The sequence below is a fragment of the Kogia breviceps genome, chromosome 4 (genome assembly GCF_026419965.1).
Source record: "Kogia breviceps isolate mKogBre1 chromosome 4, mKogBre1 haplotype 1, whole genome shotgun sequence".
In the NCBI taxonomy this organism is placed as follows: domain Eukaryota; kingdom Metazoa; phylum Chordata; class Mammalia; order Artiodactyla; family Physeteridae; genus Kogia; species Kogia breviceps.
In genome coordinates, this window is record NC_081313.1 from 124,012,670 (window position 1) to 124,031,567 (window position 18,898).

An 18,898-nucleotide genomic window follows, 5' to 3' on the forward strand; every position below is an offset into this window, starting at 1 on the left:
TGGGGCAGATAGTTTAGTTGTCTTCTAATAACCCTGTTTCCTTGACACCCGTTCTCCCTAAACTACTTACTAAGGGAAAGCACATTAGTTTAAAGTAAAGGAACAACATGCCTTTTCATTCATTTATTTATTTAGCCATTCGTTCCTTCATTTAACATTTGTAAATGCCGCCTTTTCACAGTACTAGGGATACACGAGTGAACAATATTAATTCCCTGCCATTGCAGCTGTAAGAGTTGAAATAGCAAAGAATAAGTCAGCTAATAAATAAGTACTGTAATTTCAACAGTGATAAGTGACATTTAGAAAGAAGGTGAGGGACTTCCCTGGTGGTCCAGTGGGTCAGACTCTGCTCTGCAATCCCAGTGCAGGGGGCCCGGGTTCGATCCCTGGTCGGGGAACTAGATCCCGCGTGCATGTCACAACTAAGAAGTCCGCAAGTCACAATTAAAGATCCTGCATGCCGCGACTAAGACCCGGCATAGCCAAAATAACTTTTTTTTTCAACTAACAAATTTTAAAAACAGAAAGAGGTGAGGGGATGGAGGCTTGGAAGAAGGTCTGGGACTGCTTCTGATCAGGTCTTCAAAGAGGGCATATCTAGGAAGCTATCAGCCAAACTGAGCTCCACAAGTAAAGACTCCTAGAAAAAAATACTAATCCCCACTCCAAGGGTGCAGCAAGGACAGGAGCTCTGAGCTGCAGATAAACACATCAGGTCCAAGGGAGAGTGAGAAGGGAGGACAGCTGATGCCAAGACACTGGGGGCAGTGGAGATAGTTAGGGCCAGGGCACGTGGAACCTTGAGCACCATGGTCTGGGTTTTATTCCAAGTGCAACAGATTTTTGAGCTGGGGAGTGACTTGATCTGATTTACATTTGAAAAGGATCACTCTGCTTGTGCATGGAGAAATGACCTGATGGTTGGCAAAGTGGAAGCACTGAGACCATTGGAGGGTTCCTGCAAGGGAAGGTGATGGAGGCTCAGCTAGGGTGGTGGCAGGAATGAAAAATGGTGAGAAGTGGCTGGATTAAAATTCTCTTTTAAAGGTAGAGCCCACTAAGTTACACAGCTGCTATATAGCTGAGCTGGACCTTAACCCCAATATCTGCTGGAAACAAAGCCTGGCCACCTCTTAACTTGATTGTGTCTTCTCACTGATAAAGTCCAAGTAAGTTTAACCGATATGTTTTAGAAATGATAGACCACACAACCTTAAAACAGGGAGGACACAGCTGCAAGAGAGCCATCCACATTCAATATTTCAAGCACCTTCTGTTTCCCATATCATAACAAGTGGTTTTACCCACAGCTCAAGTTCATTTGATTTTTTTTGACTGATTACATATTTATCAGGTCTTACTGTTGAAAACACTTCTAAAATAAGTTAATTGTAAAACTCTGGCACAGTTTCCACATCCCCTCATGTTACAGATATACGGGTCTGGTTTCCTGCTTTAGCAAGTGTGACCCAGCACACGTAACTGATTCTCCTCTGATGGGTCAGATTTCTTTGGGGCCTGGGGCCCATTGCTATGAACATTCATCCTTCATTATGTGTAGCTGTCCACTTTGACGTGTGAAGGTATAAGCCACTGGGCAGACTCTGCAGTAGACCTCAAATACCTTGATTATCTTTTTTTTTTTTTTTTGCGGTATGCGGGCCTCTCACTGTTGTGGCCTCTCCGGTTGCGGAGCACAGGCTCCGGACGCGCAGGCCTAGCGGCCATGGCTCACGGGCTTAGTTGCTCCGGGGCATGTGGGATCTTCCCGGACCAGGGCACAAACCTGTGTCTCCTGCATCGGCAGGCGGATTCTCAACCACTGCGCCACCAGGGAAGCCCCTGATTATCTTTTAAAATTTCCCTGATCTCCATTTTTACCCTAAAATCAAGGGCCAAATATTTCCTGTTCAGTCGATTAAGTGGATTCCAGGTGATTGAGACTTCAGAGTATATTTTTTCTCTTCCTAACTTTAAACAACTTGATAACAATGGTTACTAAACTGCTTGGGTTAACTTCAGTGTAGTGGGTGAGGGTTTTAAAGTTAGACAAGGAGATGGATTTGGACCTAACACCACCCCTTAGCTAATAAATACGAAACTTTAGATAAGTTAAATTTCTGAGCCTCAGTTTCCTCATCTGTAAAGTGGAACTAATAATAACTATACTTTAGGCATGTTATAAGCATGAAATGAGATGCCGTATATAAAAATATGACTGAAAATCAAGTTAGTATGGGCTTTGGCATGGCATTATTTCTTAGAAATACTAATTACCTGGGTTTCCCTTTTCTATTCATTGAGAACTTCCCCAGTTTGAAGTTTTGAATTTTAAATGTCCTTGTTCTTAACTTCCCCCCATATTAGTTTGCAGCTGCCACAACAAACTGTCCCAGACTGGTTATCTTAAAGGACAGAAATTTATTTTCTCACAGTTCTGGAGGCTAGAACTCCAACGTCAAGGTGTCGGCAGGGTTGGTTCCTTCTGAGGCCTCTCTCCTTGGCTTGTAGATGGCCAGCTCCTCCTCCCTGTGTCTTCACACGGTCTCTCTTCTGTGTTTGTCTGTGTCCTAATTTCTTCTCATAAGACACCAGTTGTACTGGATCAGGGCCCACTCTAATGATCTTATTTAACTTAATTATCCCTTTAAAGACCCTATTTCCAAATACAGTCACATTTTGAGGTACTAGGAGGTTAAAACGTCAACACATGAATATTGAATGGACACAAATCTGCCCATAACACCCCCACCCCTCACATTTTCCCCCTGGGGGGGAAAAAATTGTGAGAAAAGCACTGAGCCAGAGCAAGGGAAATGAGTCCTTGGCCTCATGTTTTTAAAAACTATTTTGCTGTGTGACCTTTGGCAAATTATCTTCCCTCTTTGGCCCGCTTTTTCTTAATCATTAAAATGAAAGGGTTGCAATAATGGATCGCTTATTTCTCTTCCTGCCCTTAACTGAGCAAAGCTAAGTTGAATTCTCACAGCAAGGAATCTGAGATAGAGCATTCAATGAAATAACTGGAATCAAAGAACAACAAAACAAAACAAAAACATGCCTTCTTTATGGAATAAACCTAGGATGAATTTTTCTAGAAGCAGAGGATTACATTCAATTGGTTTAAAATGTTTTAGGTTGTTTAAAGCCCTTTCTCTCTGTAAGGCCATAATTTAAACCAACTTAGTTGGATAAACCAGAAACCCCATTCTGAATTTATCAATATCCCCAAACAAAGTAATCTCATCAAGATACGGGGCACAGATTGGCTTGGAGGGAAAGAGTGTATGATTTCAAATAAAGGTCTCCTTGAAAGAATTAAGGGGGAAAAAATTTAAAAACAAACGCACATACACACAGAAAATGTGAAATTAAAACCAGCTCCCAAGCTTACAGGTTAAGCCATTAAGGCAAGGGAGGGCAAAAAGGAATGGGCATATTTCCTCTCCAGCTGTGCAGCTTTTGGTCCTAAGACACTGTGTACCTCCACAAATGTCAACAGCCTCAGCAAGACAGGGAGGCGAGCAAGGGTGGTGGTGAAGGAACAAATGTGCTCATTGGAGGGAAGGAGAAAACAAAGACAGAAAGCAGAGTTTTCCCTGGAAAATGGCAAAACTGCTGGAGCAAGTGGAGTGATGACAAGAATATAAGACTAAGATTAAAGATACTAGGACTCAAATCAGAGTCTGATACTCACAAGCTGAGCAACTGTGGGCAAGTTACTCAACTTCTCATCCTGGAGTAGCTTTTAATTTAACTTCAGTTAAAAAACAGTAACTGAGGGCTTCCCTGGTGGCGCAGTGGTTGAGAGTCTGCCTGCCGATGCAGGGGACACGGGTTCGTTCCCCGGTCCGGGAAGATCCCACGTGCCGCGGAGCGGCTGAGCCCATGAGCCATGGCTGCTGAGCCTGCGCGTCCGGAGCCTGTGCTCCGCAATGGGAGAGACCACAGCAGTGAGAGGCCCGCGTACCGGAAAAAAAAAAAAAAAACAGTAACTGAAAACACACCCACCATTTCATTTTTGCTGTTAGTACCAAGATCTCGGAAACAATCAAAAAAATCAAACAAAATGGAATTAATTGAAACACTGGGATAATATGTAGGTATTTTAAATTATGATACGTAAAAACAGAGTTGCCATATGATCCAGCAATCCCACTCCTGGGCATATAGCTAGATAAAACTGTAATTCAAGAAGATACATGCACCCCAATGTTCACTGCAGCACTATTCACAAGATATGGAAACAACCTAAATGTCCATCGACAGATGAATGGATAAAGAATATGTGGTATATATATACCATGGAATACTACTCAGCCATACAAAAACGAATGAAAAAATGCCATTTGCAGGAACACGGATGGACTTAGAGATTACCATACTTTGTGAAATAAGTCAGAAAGAGAAAGACAAATACCATATGATATCACTTATATGTGGAATCTAAAATATGACACAAATGAACCTATCTACAAAACAGAAACAGACTCACAGACATAGAGAACAGACTTGTGTTTGCCAAGCGGAGGGGGAATGGGGGAGGGGTGGATTATGAGTTTGGGATTAGCAGATGAAAATTATTATATGTAGGATGTATAAACAAAAAGGTCTTACTGTATAGCACAGGGATCTATATTCGATATCCTGTGATAAACCATAATGGAAAAGAATATTCAAAAGAATATATATATATATATCTAAAACTGAACCACTTTGCTGTACAGCAAAAATTAACACAACATTGTAAATCAACTATACTTCAACTTAAAAAAATAAAATTATGTTATGAAAGAATATTTAAAACATGGAAAGATGTCATAATATATTATGGAATGAAAAGCAGGACATAAAATAGCATGAACAATATGCCATACTATTTTAATAAACAGCATATATCGTAGGAAGAAAAAATTTTAGATGGGTATACTCAAACTTGACAATGACTATCACTGAATGATTTCACTGTAGCCTATTTTTATTGTCCTCATTTTTTTTTTTTTTTTGGTAAATATTTCTACAACCATCGTGGGGTTTTTTTGGTTTTGGGGTTTTTTTGGGTTTTTTTTTGTAATTGGAAAAAAATTCCTGCTCACTTTGTAAATTTCAGTGTCCTACAGTAAACCAGACAGCTGGAAAAGCCCTAATTCAGTCAGTCTCAAATTGAGACTTGGGTTTCAGTTTCCTCATCTGTAAGGGGTAAGGGGAGACTTGACTGAGAAATTCTTTAAGGAGCTTCTGATTCCATGAGTTTTACAAAGCGCCATCAAGTCAAAACCTCAGCGGAATCTTGCTTAGGATTTATTCAAGAAGCTGGGGAGGCCAGTGTGGGATATAGAATGAGAAAGTGGCATTCAAATCCACCTGAAGAAGCAGCCCTCACTGGCATTTTTGCTAATTCAACTCAAATAGCCTTGGGGGCTGTGGGCACGGTGAGCACCCCCCTGGCAAGTTGGCTCTGAAAGTACAAACAGTGTGGAGCTGCTCCTGACATTCCCGGAAGCAAGGCTGCTCCAAGGGGAAAGCAAAAGAGCTTCCTGGACCAGGCAGGGCTCCCGAGTCCAACCCCACGCAGACCAGGGCACCCACTGGCTGTGCTTCCCATCTGCCATAACCTGACCCTCATGCCCCATTGGAAATATATGTGGAGGAGGACTTAACCCTGGACTTAAGTGAACTCCAGTTGGGACCAATGTCTCATGACCCCAGAGGTGCAAGAAGATAAAAGAAGGTAGAATTTAAGGTAGCACCGTAGAGTTGGGTTAAGAATGTGGCTCTGAGTCAGTATGAATTCTGGTTCCAACACTGAAAGGCTTGTGTGATTTAGGCCAATTTCCTGATCTCTCAAAGTTTCCTCATCAATAAAATGGGAAAACCTAGTTGGAAAGCCAACTATACCTAATTGAGTGGTTTTCAGGATTGCATGAGATAAGGGAAAGAAAGCACTTAATAAGTGATAAATACATGTTAATTCTTATTATTTTAGATGCTTCTGCGACAAGCATCACATTGCTAGGCAAAGAGACGGTGGTCAATAAAATATTTATTCAATCAAAAATAGAAGAAAGGTATTATTATACATGATTAATTATATAAGACACATTTTAATACACATAGTACTTCAAATGCATTATTTTAAGTTCCATGAATATATTTAATTCTCCCCTTTGTCTTCCCTTATAGATGCTCCCCTTAAAAAGATCTAGTGATTATTATTACATTTAGAGTACTGAGACCATCGACTGTATAGTTTACAGTCAGAAATGAGCTTGGTAAAATGTGTTTTAACTGTCCCCATCCCTCAAGCCAAAAATGAATTTTAGAATAAAAGCTAATAACAGGAATAGCTGCAAGCCCAGAGAAAGCTGACAGACACAATAGCATGAGGGACCAGAAACCTCTGGGAAAACACACACACACAAGCACAAAAACATTCCATTTTAAAATGGCCAATACTACTTGAGAAACGAGAAGGAACTACAGGCTGTTCCTTAGCCAAGCTTTCTGAAAGGTGGAGTTCACTGTGCAAATGCATACTAGGCTATCTACTGGCTGCTAAGAACTGGAATGACTTGTGGTTTCTGGGCAAAGGCAGAAAGCCCAGAAGATCAGTTAAGATCTCTGTTAGATCCTGGTTCAGTCATGTAGTTTTCTCTATTTGAAAGAGGACATAAAGGTCTCCATTAATTCTTTTAAATCATTTGCAGTAAGAGAAATGATGAATCTGTTTGCAAGTAAGAAGTACCCAGGTAGACCCCTGAAAGAGGCTGAAAATGAGGCCAGATGCAGAATTTGGAAGGAGAGGAGTGGAGGCCTGAGAAGGAAGAAGTACAAATGATGGATGGGCTCCCTGGCACATCTGCCCCAGTCAGGTCCCAGACTACAGTTAACTCTGACTGGTCTGCTAAAGCGCTGTCATGTTTCTCTTCGTCCAGTGATCCCATGCTGGTTTCTTAGAGCCAAGCCTTATCTCTTGAAAGTTAATATTCTAGAAAGTTGTCAGTGAAAGGCAGGATGACATAGAAGCCAAATGTACACACGTTCTGATCATCTGATCATTTTCTCGCTTGAAATTATTCCTGCAAGGTAAATGTTAAATAAACGTACCCATTCATTCAACAAATGTTTACAGAGGGCTTAATATGTGCCAGCCAAAGGCTACGTGCTGGAGATTCCGTGGCAATGAAACAAAAAACCATCCCTACCTCATGGAGCATCCATGGCGTTATTTGGCCTTTGGGGGGAAGTTATTTCCATCGCATGGGAGCCATCGCGTTTCAAATACTGGCAAAAGCAAAGTGAAAAGAGCTTGCGGAGCATCTATAGACTCAGAGCTGTTCCCTGTTGGTTTGCTTGTTTGTTTGACCAGTCTAGATTCGGGGCAACTGTTGCCTTTGTGCCCTTATCAATGGTAGCCTTATCCAGAAGAGACACTGTATGTTCCAGCGAATGAATCGTGGTATTATTTTAATAATACTCATTTAATTTAATACTAAAGCTCTGCTAAGGAAAGAACCTATCAAACATCATTATTCCATTGCTCTCTTGCACAGAGTCTGTTAACCAAGACTGCTCTCTGAATGAGAAAAAGGCTAGGATTTTAAGGGTAAAAAACAACCAAAGACCCTTATATCCAGCACAGATGTTGGCTGGTCCCACTGAGCTTAAGCCAACAACTACTGCCCTCATCCATTTTCTCACTGCTCTCTCTTCCTTTATGGGGAGGGATCAGAACTCCTCTCTGCAAATTTGGAACACAGTACAGAGGGCTGACCATGATCTCAGGAGAAAATAGAAGACAAAATAAAGGCTCGCAGGGTCATCTGCACTGGCAGGGATTTGGGGATTATCTAGTTCAATGCCCTCATTTGACTGATGCAGAATCTGAGAGGGATAATAAGGGGTCTGCCCAGAGTCACACATAAATTAGAGGCAAGGGCAGGCCTGAACTACAACGTACCAACACTCCATCCAGGGCGCTCTCCCTTTCCCTGTGTCATCAAACAAGAGGGCTCCTTTGCTCTACCTGTCAGAGGAACCCCTCTCTTAAAAAATAAAATCTCATTTTATCCTTCATAGCTCATTGTCCAGCCCATCCATAGAAAAAAAGACTAACTTAGCCAAGAGAATCGTGCCCTTTAGTTCCAGATGTTCCCGTTCGTTCCTGGACCATTCCCGAGTAGAGTTCCCCCATCTGGCTTAGAGTGCCGGGTGTGTCCTCTGTTCCTCGGCCTGGCTGAAGGAGAACAGAGAGCCTGGCTCGTTCTATGTCCGGGAAGAGGACAGGGACAGAGACTGAGAAGGGGCCTTGGGCCCAGATCTGCACTTATGCAAGGCAGAAAAATAGCATCTGCATTTCCACCCCGAACACACACACGCTCCTGGGGAAAAGAGCCAGAAGCTAACTCAGACAGCTGGCAGAGCAATGAGCGAACCACTATTAGAAGGACGTGGACTCAGTCGTTCCAGTGGTGATGTGATAAGGTTTGACCTGACCATTCCCACCCCTTCCACCCTGTGAACACTGGCCCCCTTTTCTGAGCTAACAGGTCTGGCTAGCTGGTGGCAAGGGGGTGGGGACAGTCACCTGTGAGTATGGAATCACTGCTTTCCTGCCTATGAAACTAACTCGTCTCTGGAGGGATCAATGCCAGGATCTTACTTTTGCAGCTGTGTGACTTTTGTCAAGTTACTTAATCACTCTGAGCCTCTATCCAGAACACAGAATGATGGTTAACCATTACAGCTATACGAGCTGTCATGAGTCAAATGAGATAACCCATGAGATTTGCGCTAAGGCTCTCGAGAAATGGTAGTGATAAACAACAGCTCCACTATCCTTACTCCAAGCACCGAGTCCCCTGTAATCTAGTTAACAGGAGAAATGTTCCCCCAGAGAAGTCATTTTTATACTAGACTCCACATACAGACTAGGGCCAAAGAAGAGGCCAAGTTGAGGGGCTCACCCTATTCCACCGAATTATTTTTTTGGTCTATTTCATACATTGAAATAGATACACACTGAATTTGATGAAAAGGGGATTTCACAGTACAAGAGTCTGAAAAGAGAGGAGCCTATTTCTCTGGGTTGTCCAGGGTCCTTCTCATTTGTTTCCCTCTGGCTACAGAAAATAGGAGAAAAGGTAAAGAAGAGCATTGATTTGAGGAGGGTGTGGCCAGGGAGCAGTCCAGTCCTCCGATTAGCATCCATTCCAGGAGGTGATGGCATATTTACATTTCCAGTCCCTTTATGATTAGAAGCAGTGATTTAATCAAAGGGAGGTACATTTACCTCCTAGGGAGACATTCCAACTGTTGTAAACATTTTGTGATTTTTCAAATATAATAAACAGACATAAACAGATCTATGAAATATGTCAATGGGTAAAGGAGAGAGGGCCCTTTAGGATATGAAGAGTTTCTTGGTTCTTTTTCAAATAATTTTTTCTCCTTAACTAAGGAGAAAGGACAGAGAAAAAGCCATTCAACAGTGAGTTGTGAAGAAACTGCTAGAAAGGGTATCCATAAATCTGTGGTCAGTCTAGGCTAGAAGCTGATTAGGACTGAAAGCAATATAGTTCAACTGAATAAGGAAAATGCCCTTTCTTTAGTTTAAGGGAGAGACTCTGTATCCAAGTCCAAATGCAGTCTAATGGCCTCGTTAGCACGTCAGAAGTTACAGACAAGCATAATTCTGAGAAACACTGTAACATAACTAACGCAGGAAAAAAAAGTTTCTGTATAACATTGTGTTAATTTTTGTTTGTGTTAGAAAACTTGTATTAAAACATTGATCCCTAAGTAGTCTCTTCCTACTCCAGACCTTTGTCAAGTCCTCCTTTATTAATTTCCACATTCCAAAGTAGTTAAGATTTCATAAATAAATCGGTGTTTCCAATCTTGCACACATTCGGGGTTCAGAGACCACTGTCCACAGTCACTCCTTCATCTGAGCCTTTCTACATCCCGGTGAGATAATGAGGGAGGATTTTTATTTATAAACTGACAGTTCTACTACACAGACTTGAATCCTCTCAGGAAATCTATTCCTCCAGAATTCCCCCAAGGGCCCAGCTGGCTCTGTCACAGCTACTAATAGCCAGAGCTCTCTTTATCCACCTGAGGCACTTTGCTAGTGTTTGAGCAAGAGGAATAACCTGGCTGCGAATCACCACAGACCTGTTCAAAAAATAAAGTAACAGAGCTTCCCTGGTGGCGCAGTGGTTGACAGTCCGCCTGCCGATGCAGGGGTCATAAGGTTCGTGCCCCGGTCCGGGAGGATCTCACGTGCCGCGGAGCGGCTGGGCCCGTGAGCCATGGCCGCTGAGCCTGCGCGTCCGGAGCCTGTGCTCCGCAACGGGAGAGGCCACAGCAGTGAGAGGCCCGTGTACCTCAAAATAATAATAATAATAATAAAATAACAAACAAACACCCCAGGCAGGGCTTGAGCTAAGGTTTCTATGATCAGATATCTAAGATGCTTCCCATTCCTAAGTCTTTGATATTTTTCCTCTGTCTTTTCTCTGGAATTTCCTTTCCAAGATGCCTTACACAGATCAAGCTGGCTTTGGGTGACATTTCTTCTTTTGGTCTCGCAAACTCTGGTCCTCCATCTCCTAATATTTGCTCCCCATCCAAAGTGACACCTACTGAAGCAAAAGGAAGGCACAGATCCAGGGAAGGAGTTGCACCTGTCCCTTCCCCAGTTTCTAGTCTAGTTCAAGGCCCCCAGTTCAACAGCTGCAGAGATCTGGGTGTTCCTCCAGTTCACATAGCTCCTTTACTTCTCCTCCCAAGTGAAAAATTCCCATGGCACCCACAATGCTCACAATCACACTCTTCAAATGAGATCACAGCGCCCTGACTACGTGCCCTAAACCAAACTCTCCAGGTCGTGTTCTGGACAGAGGATGTGTCTTCCAGCAATCCTAAACATCATACACATACACCCCAACTTTCAATGTGGCAGAAATGCATGAGCTGCAAGATAGTATTTACAAAAATCCAATTAGTATTTGCCAATAGCCAGTTCTCGGTGATTTGTCTCCTAGAGGGAATTCTGGAGCTCTTTATCCACAGCTTTCAAAATCTCTACTGCAGGTACCTCTGGGAAGCAGCTGAGGCTGTGAAGTCAGACAAGACTTGTGCTTGATTTCCAGCTTTGCCTCAAATCCTCAGTGTGCAACTCCGGATAACTGACTTCCCCTATCTAGGTCTCAATTTCCTGAACTGTAAAATGGGCTTTTGCAGAGACCCTGCTAAGAGAATACATGTAAAGCACTGGAACCTAAGTGTTAGATCTCCACCCACTCTTGCAGTCAGCTTCAAGCTGTAGCTTATATCTCAGAAGAATACAATGATTTGTCAAACTTTCTACCAGCAGAATTGAGATGGTCAGCTACCATTCCCCAAGTTTACATTTATTCAATGTAAAAAGTAAGAGAGACCATGTTATAGGATCTAAACCGTTTGCCCTACTAACACCACATAATAGTGATGGTATGGGCAGAGCCACCAAAACCAGTGGGGCGGTGAGGGACATGCACTTTGATTTCCATCAGGTGTGGAGGTTTGAGTCCTGCCTCCAACACTTATTATATCTATGACCCCGGGCAGAAGAAAAGAATCTATACAATAGAGATAACTCTAGTACCTCTCAGACAGTGTTGATTTGAGGGATTAAATGAAACAATGCATATAAGGCACAATACTTGACACAAAATAAACACTCAGTAGGTGTGAGCTGTTCTTAGTAGGAACAATTTTTAATTCATTTCTTGATTTAACCAATCATCACTAGGCATCTATGTGCCAGGCACTGTGGGAGACAGAGGAGACAGAGGTGGATGACAATACCAGGTTCCCTGATCTGACTGGCTGGGCCACCCACACTGCTGTCTCTGCCATTTAGAAGCAAGGGCTAGTATTGGGGTAAGGACATGCAGATTACTCAGGTAGGTGTCCTGAGAACAATGAGATCTGAGGCCTGAGCTACTCCCAGGGAAAGCCCCAGCTAATTCTACCAGCGACAGAGAAATAACCCCTTCCAGGAAACCAATAAATACAGGGTAGTAGGAAGGCTTTACTCTCAGGAGGGCAGCAAACAGAGGTAGAAGGAAAAGCAGAAAATAAGCAAACAAAACCTTACTGTGTCCCCCAAAATGCGCCTGTGAGGCAAAGGTACTCAGCAAGAAAGACTGCCCCCATCAGTCCTCAGATTACAGTGACATTCCAGCTACTGGGTGGGGCAGTTCACAGAACAGAATAGAGAGAGGATAGGAAACTTAACTCAAATTCCATAATCTTACCATTTTAAAAAACAGACTAGAATCGACAGCAGGAGACATATGCTCTTTTTAGATCTTTAATCATATTTTCTGTATATATAGGCCTGTGTCCGTATTTTTTTGTTTTTAGCTATACCTAGGAAGGGTATCTCACCCCTGGTAGTATGTAGATAACCATAATCATCTATGGACCTGCAAATGTACAAAAATTACAACACTGTTTTGTTCTAAAATATAATTCTTGTTCAAGGAAATACAAAAGCAAAGCATGAGAAAAATCAACAAATGGATTCCTTGCCCCCAAGGACCCACACTCCCATCCTGCCATGCCCCTCTGCCTCTCCCCAGCCCATACCCCTCTCAACAATGAATGCAAGTCAGGCCGGCTGGAAGAAATTCACAGCCACCATCCATCCCCGTCACAGCTGCCGAAGGCACAGCCTCAGCTTCAAGGCAGAGGCTGCTATGCAGCACCACGCCCCACACGCAGAGAAAGGATGGAAGCAGCACTGAAAATGAAGGATGCACCCCAGGGAAGAGCATCCAAGCGGGAACAAAAGGGAGCCCCCTGTAAACCTGGCCCGGGGATTAGGGCCCAGCCACACTTACAGGAGCTTCTGAGGCTGTTATCATATGGGCTAAATTTCTGTATCTTTCCTTAAAGGTGGCTTAAGAATGGGCATGGCTCTCAATGCCATAGCATAGGCTGAATCCATAAGAAGAACCATTGCAGTCTTCAGACTGGGAAGAAAAAAATAATCTGTTCTCTGCTTATTCCAGACAGGAGAACTGCCAAATGCACACTGGATATAAAGCAAGTGGCATACATGCAACATAACTTCCACACAGCATACATAGCATGAGAGCTGAGGTTCATGTCTCCTGAGTTAGAGAAATAAGTATAAAAATTGAGCTTTTGTCTCAATCATCTTTTAAAACAAATAATACCATCCACAGCTCTTTGCAAAGACAATTGGCACTGAGAAAAGAGTGTTATTATAAAAGACTCACTATGCTTTTACAATAATGTGAAGTCAGTGATATCAGGTAGTGGTCAAGGAGTATGGGCTTAAACCCAATGCCTCTACCTGGCAAAAGGATTCCTACCCATCCCAACTCTATCCCCCTGGGGAGTGTTGCTTCCCTAGGACCAAGTGGACAGCAGGTAGGGGTGGGGCACACGTGTGTCCGGTGAAGCTCAGGTGCATGAAAAAGGTAGGGTACTGCCATAGAAATAAACCACTTGACAATAAAGTGTACTAGAGGCAAGAACAGCTTCCTCCTGCCTGCAGAGGGGAAGGTCCTGCACTGCAATCAGGTTGTTCCAAGCCTAACCCAGCAAGTGCAAAGAGACCCATGCCCACAGCAAAACCTAGTGGATCCCGGCAAATGAACTACAGTAGCAGGTACAGCACTGCCCTAGGGCAGCTGCAGAGCCTCCCAGGGACCAGCTGATCACTTCCTTTGTTCGTCTTGCAAAGATGGAGTAGCCACCCATTCCCCCGCTACACACACACACACACACACACACACACACCATACACTACAGACAAAGCACAACCGCACTGCTTCGTGCTCAACTAACGAATGACAGTGGGTTTTCTGTTGTTTTTGTCTTGCCCCCTTTTTGAAAATGTCCATTCCAGCCTGTCGTGTCGTATGTCCCTTCCATTCGAGGCGTCATTTCAGCGCAACCTGGAGGAATCCCGCACCAGGGCGCGGTATTCTGCCGAGATAGCTGCTTGCTGGACGCCAGCGAAGATGAGGCTTCTGTACCTGATTATGGCATATCTCCTCTCCACCCCGCCCTAGATGCTCGCCCAGCGCATCTGACACCCGCCGGCCGCGGGAGGCTCGGCTTTGCACACAATGGCAGTTGGACACGGCATGTACACAGCGTGCGCCTGCCACCGCAAACTAAAACCTGTTCTAAAAACTCAGTCTTTTCTTGGGATGAGGAGGAGAAATGACAGGAAAAATGTAAATCCATCAAAGGCAAAAAAAAGTTGGTCATTCTCACTACAGCCACGTTAGCTGTCCAGTCCGAGTATGAGGCACCGAAATATGAACTGGGGTGAATACAAGCAAGGAGTAGCCAAGGTGAAGACGGATGTCCAGGCATCCCATCACCGTCGCGGGGTGGTAGGGTCGGGGGGTGGGGGCGGGGAGCCACAGGGCTGGAGCTCAGAGAGGGGCGCGGTCGGGCTACCAAGCACCCCTGGGGAAAGGTGTCATCTCTCCATACCCCGCCCCGCCAAAAGGAACCTTCTACAAAAAACACACCTCGCCTGGGGCAGCACACAGTGACGACCCAGGCGGTGCTGGGGTCCAGGGAGGGCCGAGAACCCTGTGTAATTTGGAAACTACCGGGTGGTGGGAAAGGAAGATAAAGAATCCAAAGTTCTCCACGCCACTGTTTGGGTTTCCTCTTTGTTTGGTTTTCCCCAAATCCCAGGGTCGCTCCGTCTGGGTGGCGCCCCGCCGCGCCGGCTGGACTGACCACCGCTCTCCACACACCACCACCCCCGCCCCGGCCCCGGCCCCGGGCCCCCCGTCCCTCCCCGGGTACCAGCCCAGGGAAGCCGGCGGGATCCAAGCCGCCCCCCAACCGCGCGGTGCAGCCGGCCAGGAGCGAGCGAGCGAGCCACGGCGGCGTCCGACTCACCGTGATCCGCGGGATGTTCTTCTTGCCTTGGTAGGACATGGTGGCGGCGGTGGCTGCGGCAGCTGCCTCCCTCCCTCCTTCTACTCCTGTTTGCCCGCGCCTTCCTCAGCGCACAGCGCCCCAAGATCAGGTGGAGCGAATGGTGCGCTGGCCGCGGCCGCCGCCTCCTCCTCTCGCCTCCACCCCCCTCCCCGGCTCCCGCGGCGGCTGCCAGAGACAATAGTAAATCTCCCCGGTCCCCCTTTCACCCCCGACCCCCCCACACACACCCTCCTCCACTCGCGTTCACGCCCGAGCTTTTTTTTTTTTTCCTGTCTTTTGCGGTGCCAGCTGGGACCCCGTAAGACAAGAATGGCTGATCTGCGACTCCTCCCTCTTCTCTCTTATCCCTATTGATTTTCCTCCTTGCATCTGCCTCACCCACTTTTTCTTCCTTTTTTTTTTTTCTGGTGACTTGCGAGTGCAGCAGAGCCAGCCTGCTCCACCGCCACCAGGGGGCGCGAGGGACTGTTCGGGGCGGGGATGCTGCAGTCCCTGGTGTCGGCGGCAGAGAAGCACCAGCGTAGCCCTCCTGGCCCCGCCGCAGCCCGGGAAAGCGCCCACGCCTCCGACTTGCCCGTGATCCGATTCCCCACCTTCCCCACCCTGGTTTCAAAAAGGAGACGGCCCTGGACTTCCCGCCCGGAACTCGGCTCTCCTTCGCCACCGCGCGGGCTGGATACAGCTGCCTTTGTTACCGCGGAGGCCGAGCGCCGCCTCTGCTGGTTGCTGTGTGTGTAAACAGCCGCCGCGACCCCTTAGTAAGCCGAGACCTGGGCTGACTTTGTGCAGCCTGGCCGGCCGCTGCTATCCTGAGACCATGAAAATAGGCATCAGAAAATGCGAAGCAACCCCTCACTCTCGGAGGGCTGCGAGGGGGCACCGTGTCAGCTACCATCAGCCGTTCTCTGTATTGTAAAAATAATTCTCAAAATAATGTTTTAAAACTGTCTGGCTCTCAGAATCGAAGAAAAAGCATTAAAGCTGCTCCGTGAGTAAAGAGTAGAAAACACCTGTAGTGAGAAGCCAAACGCCCTGGCACATTACTGCGCAGCCGTGGGTTTTGTGAGCGATCTGGTGCGCGCTGTTCACAATGCCGAGTTTACTTTAGGCAGGGCTGATAGAGATCAATGTGCTATTAGGAGCAAAAACATGACCTTTCGGTGCTGGAATATATTATCCTTTTGCTACCCGCTTCAAATAAACGGCCAAGGGGGACATGTTTGGAGGAGCCACTGTGGCTCGGGGCTAAGGGATGGTCGGATGGGGGAGCTTTCTCAGCTCTCCTGAAAAAAATAATCCCAAATATACCACTTGGATAACAACAACAACAAAAAATGGCTTGCTATGCAAAAATTATAAAGCCCTCTCAAGACCAGTCTCCCACGACCACCACACCCCCTTGTGGATCCTAATCCTCCCTAAATAGAAATTCTGTAGATATCACGGAGCATGACTAGGTCTGTGTTAGAGATCTTGAATTCACATTTCTCCAAGGCAGGCCACCGACGACACTTCGGGACATCTCCTCATTAACTTGAAGGCTTCCTTTGCAATAGAGAAGCTATATAAAGCATCCACAGAAAGAGGGTACAGAATACTCCAGCTTGGGCTTTCCATAAATCTGAAATGAACCAGCCTGGTCACATAATCAAACGGCAGACTAAGCCCCCGTGAAACACTCCTTCTCAAGTGAGTTAATCCAGCGGCTGGTTATTCATGGGTAACTAGACTGAATGCCGTCTTCACAGGAGAAGTCCACAGCATTCTCTACTTTATTTCTGTGATACTCTTAGAGGATGAATGCAAAGCAAAGGTCACCTCCCTGTACTCTTTTGCAAAGCACAGGGGGGAAAAAAAAGACCGAAGAAAAAGGCACGCCCTAAACATTTTGCTTTGTTCTTAAAGCTTAAATGCTGAGACCACTAGCCAAGAGTTGTGAAATTACAAAGCATTCTGGGGATTGGCATGCAAATGAGCAGGATTATATTTAGAACAGAGTAAAAAGAGAATTAACTACATACTATGCAACCCTGCAGAGGTCTCTCTGAATCTTTCCCATAGTTTTAACTGCTCCAAATTTATTTGAAGGGATCTTGCAAGTTCTTCTTAGGAAAAGCAAAAAATATGTAGGGGACATTTACAGTCCTAAAGAAATACCACTGCCTTCCTTTTTTTAATTTCATGGGTTTGTCGGGTTTTTGTTTCCTTTCTTTGCATCCTAATTATCTCTTCTGTTACTGTCATTATAATCCAGAACACTCTCTACTAAATAGATTTATACCATATTTTTGATCACTTGATGATTTTGTGTGTGTCTGTTGTTTCAAATTACAAGACTTGGTTAATCTCTTTGAGGTCAGGCTTGCATGCAAGAAGCCATGCAGAATGGGACTTGTGATGTGTTTCTCTGGATCAGACTGCTGTGAAAAGCCATGCACAGGAATGCATAATAACCAGCTAATCGGTTCAAGCTGTTGCCATCAGCAGAAATGTACAACAAACACTATTTTTTCCCTCTTTCATCCCCTTCAATCATCTTTCTCTTTCTTAAATCAAAATCAAGTGTCTAAGATGAGTTTGAAGAAAAAAGCCTTCCTTGGCGGTGCCTTTCTTATTCAAGGAATAAGAAGAAAGGCTGTGATCAACACAGGATGCCTCTGTGTCTGGCCAAGAGAGTGAGGAGTGGAACCGGCATGGATGTTTTCCACAGTAGAATGACTTAATGATTTTCCTTGGATACACAGCAGTACTTGGCTTTAGATATCTCAGGAAACTATTAGAGAGGGAGAAGGAGACACTGAGCGACTTTATGGTCCCAAAGAAACTTAATTTTGGCCACCAAACCTACCACATACATAGACTTCCCACACCTCAGTCAAGGCTACTGGCTTTATTCTAGTTGCTCAGACCAAAGGTTTGGCATCATCCAAACCTTGACTTCTCTCCTTCAGTCCAATCCAATTTGCACTCCACATCCAACCTGTCAGGAAATACTATTGGTTCTGTCTTTTACATATATACACACTATGATCTCTTCTCTACATCTACAGAGCTTCTCTCTGTGTCCAGCCACCATCAGCTATCACCTGGACTACTGCAGTAACCTCCTAACTGGGCTCTCTTCTTCACTGTTATTCATTCATTCTCACAATACTCACACAGTGTTTACCCTGTGCTACAGATGTCAATAATAATAATAATATCCCAGATCTCAGGTAGTTTATTTTATACTCTTATTCAAGAGAATACCATCTGTCATCTGCTAGCCCCCTTCTATGCTTTATTTATCTTCATAGTACTTTTTCATCACATAATATATTACTTTATTATTAAGTATTATCTTCCTTCTCATCCCTAGAATGTAAACTCCCTGAGGGCAGGGAATGTGTCTGTTTTATTCACTGCTGGGTCCTGAGTGTGTGAAATAGGGCCTCGCCCATAGAAACTGCTCAATTATTATTAGGTGAGTGAATGTAAGAATGTTTCAAACTGTGTCTGAAGAAAAAGATGGAATAAGAACTTTCCTGTAATTGAAGGGCATATGGTAAGAATCTAGATTTAAGAATATCTATTTTTGCTTCTGTAAGCCTTCTTAGAGTTTCCTGATTCCAGATTTCAGAGCAAGTGAATTCAAGATGGTGAGGAATCACTTTGCTAATAGGATACAATCACAAAATTCCAAGGCAATACATGGGCCAAAGAATGACTCCATAGAATAGATTTGGTACCTGAGCAGTGATTAGAGAGCTGTGGCTCAAAAGGAGCTACCATCAAAGTGTAAGAGAAGATCAAAGGCCTTGTGTTAATTTAAAGAACTTCCTTTTTAAAAAAATGAAGGAACTTCCCTGGTGGCCCAGTGGTTAAGAATCCATCTGCCAATGCAGGGGACACAGGTTTGATC

General features: G+C 44.7%; 1 protein-coding gene across 2 annotated transcripts in view; it reads right to left on the reverse strand.

Moving 5' to 3' along the window:
- Positions 1 to 18,898, reverse strand: part of DPYSL3 (dihydropyrimidinase like 3) — a 115,513-nt gene that overhangs the window by 51,338 nt on the left and 45,277 nt on the right. Inside the window, exon 1 of one of the 2 annotated variants that reach the window (XM_059063013.2) lies at positions 14,956 to 15,219. The exons of the other annotated variant lie outside the window; for it this stretch is intronic. Coding sequence (XP_058918996.1) covers positions 14,956 to 14,994 — 39 coding nt within the window. The 5' untranslated portion in view covers positions 14,995 to 15,219. Of the gene's footprint in view, positions 1 to 14,955; positions 15,220 to 18,898 lie in introns of those variants that run through there. 2 annotated transcript variants of the gene reach the window in all.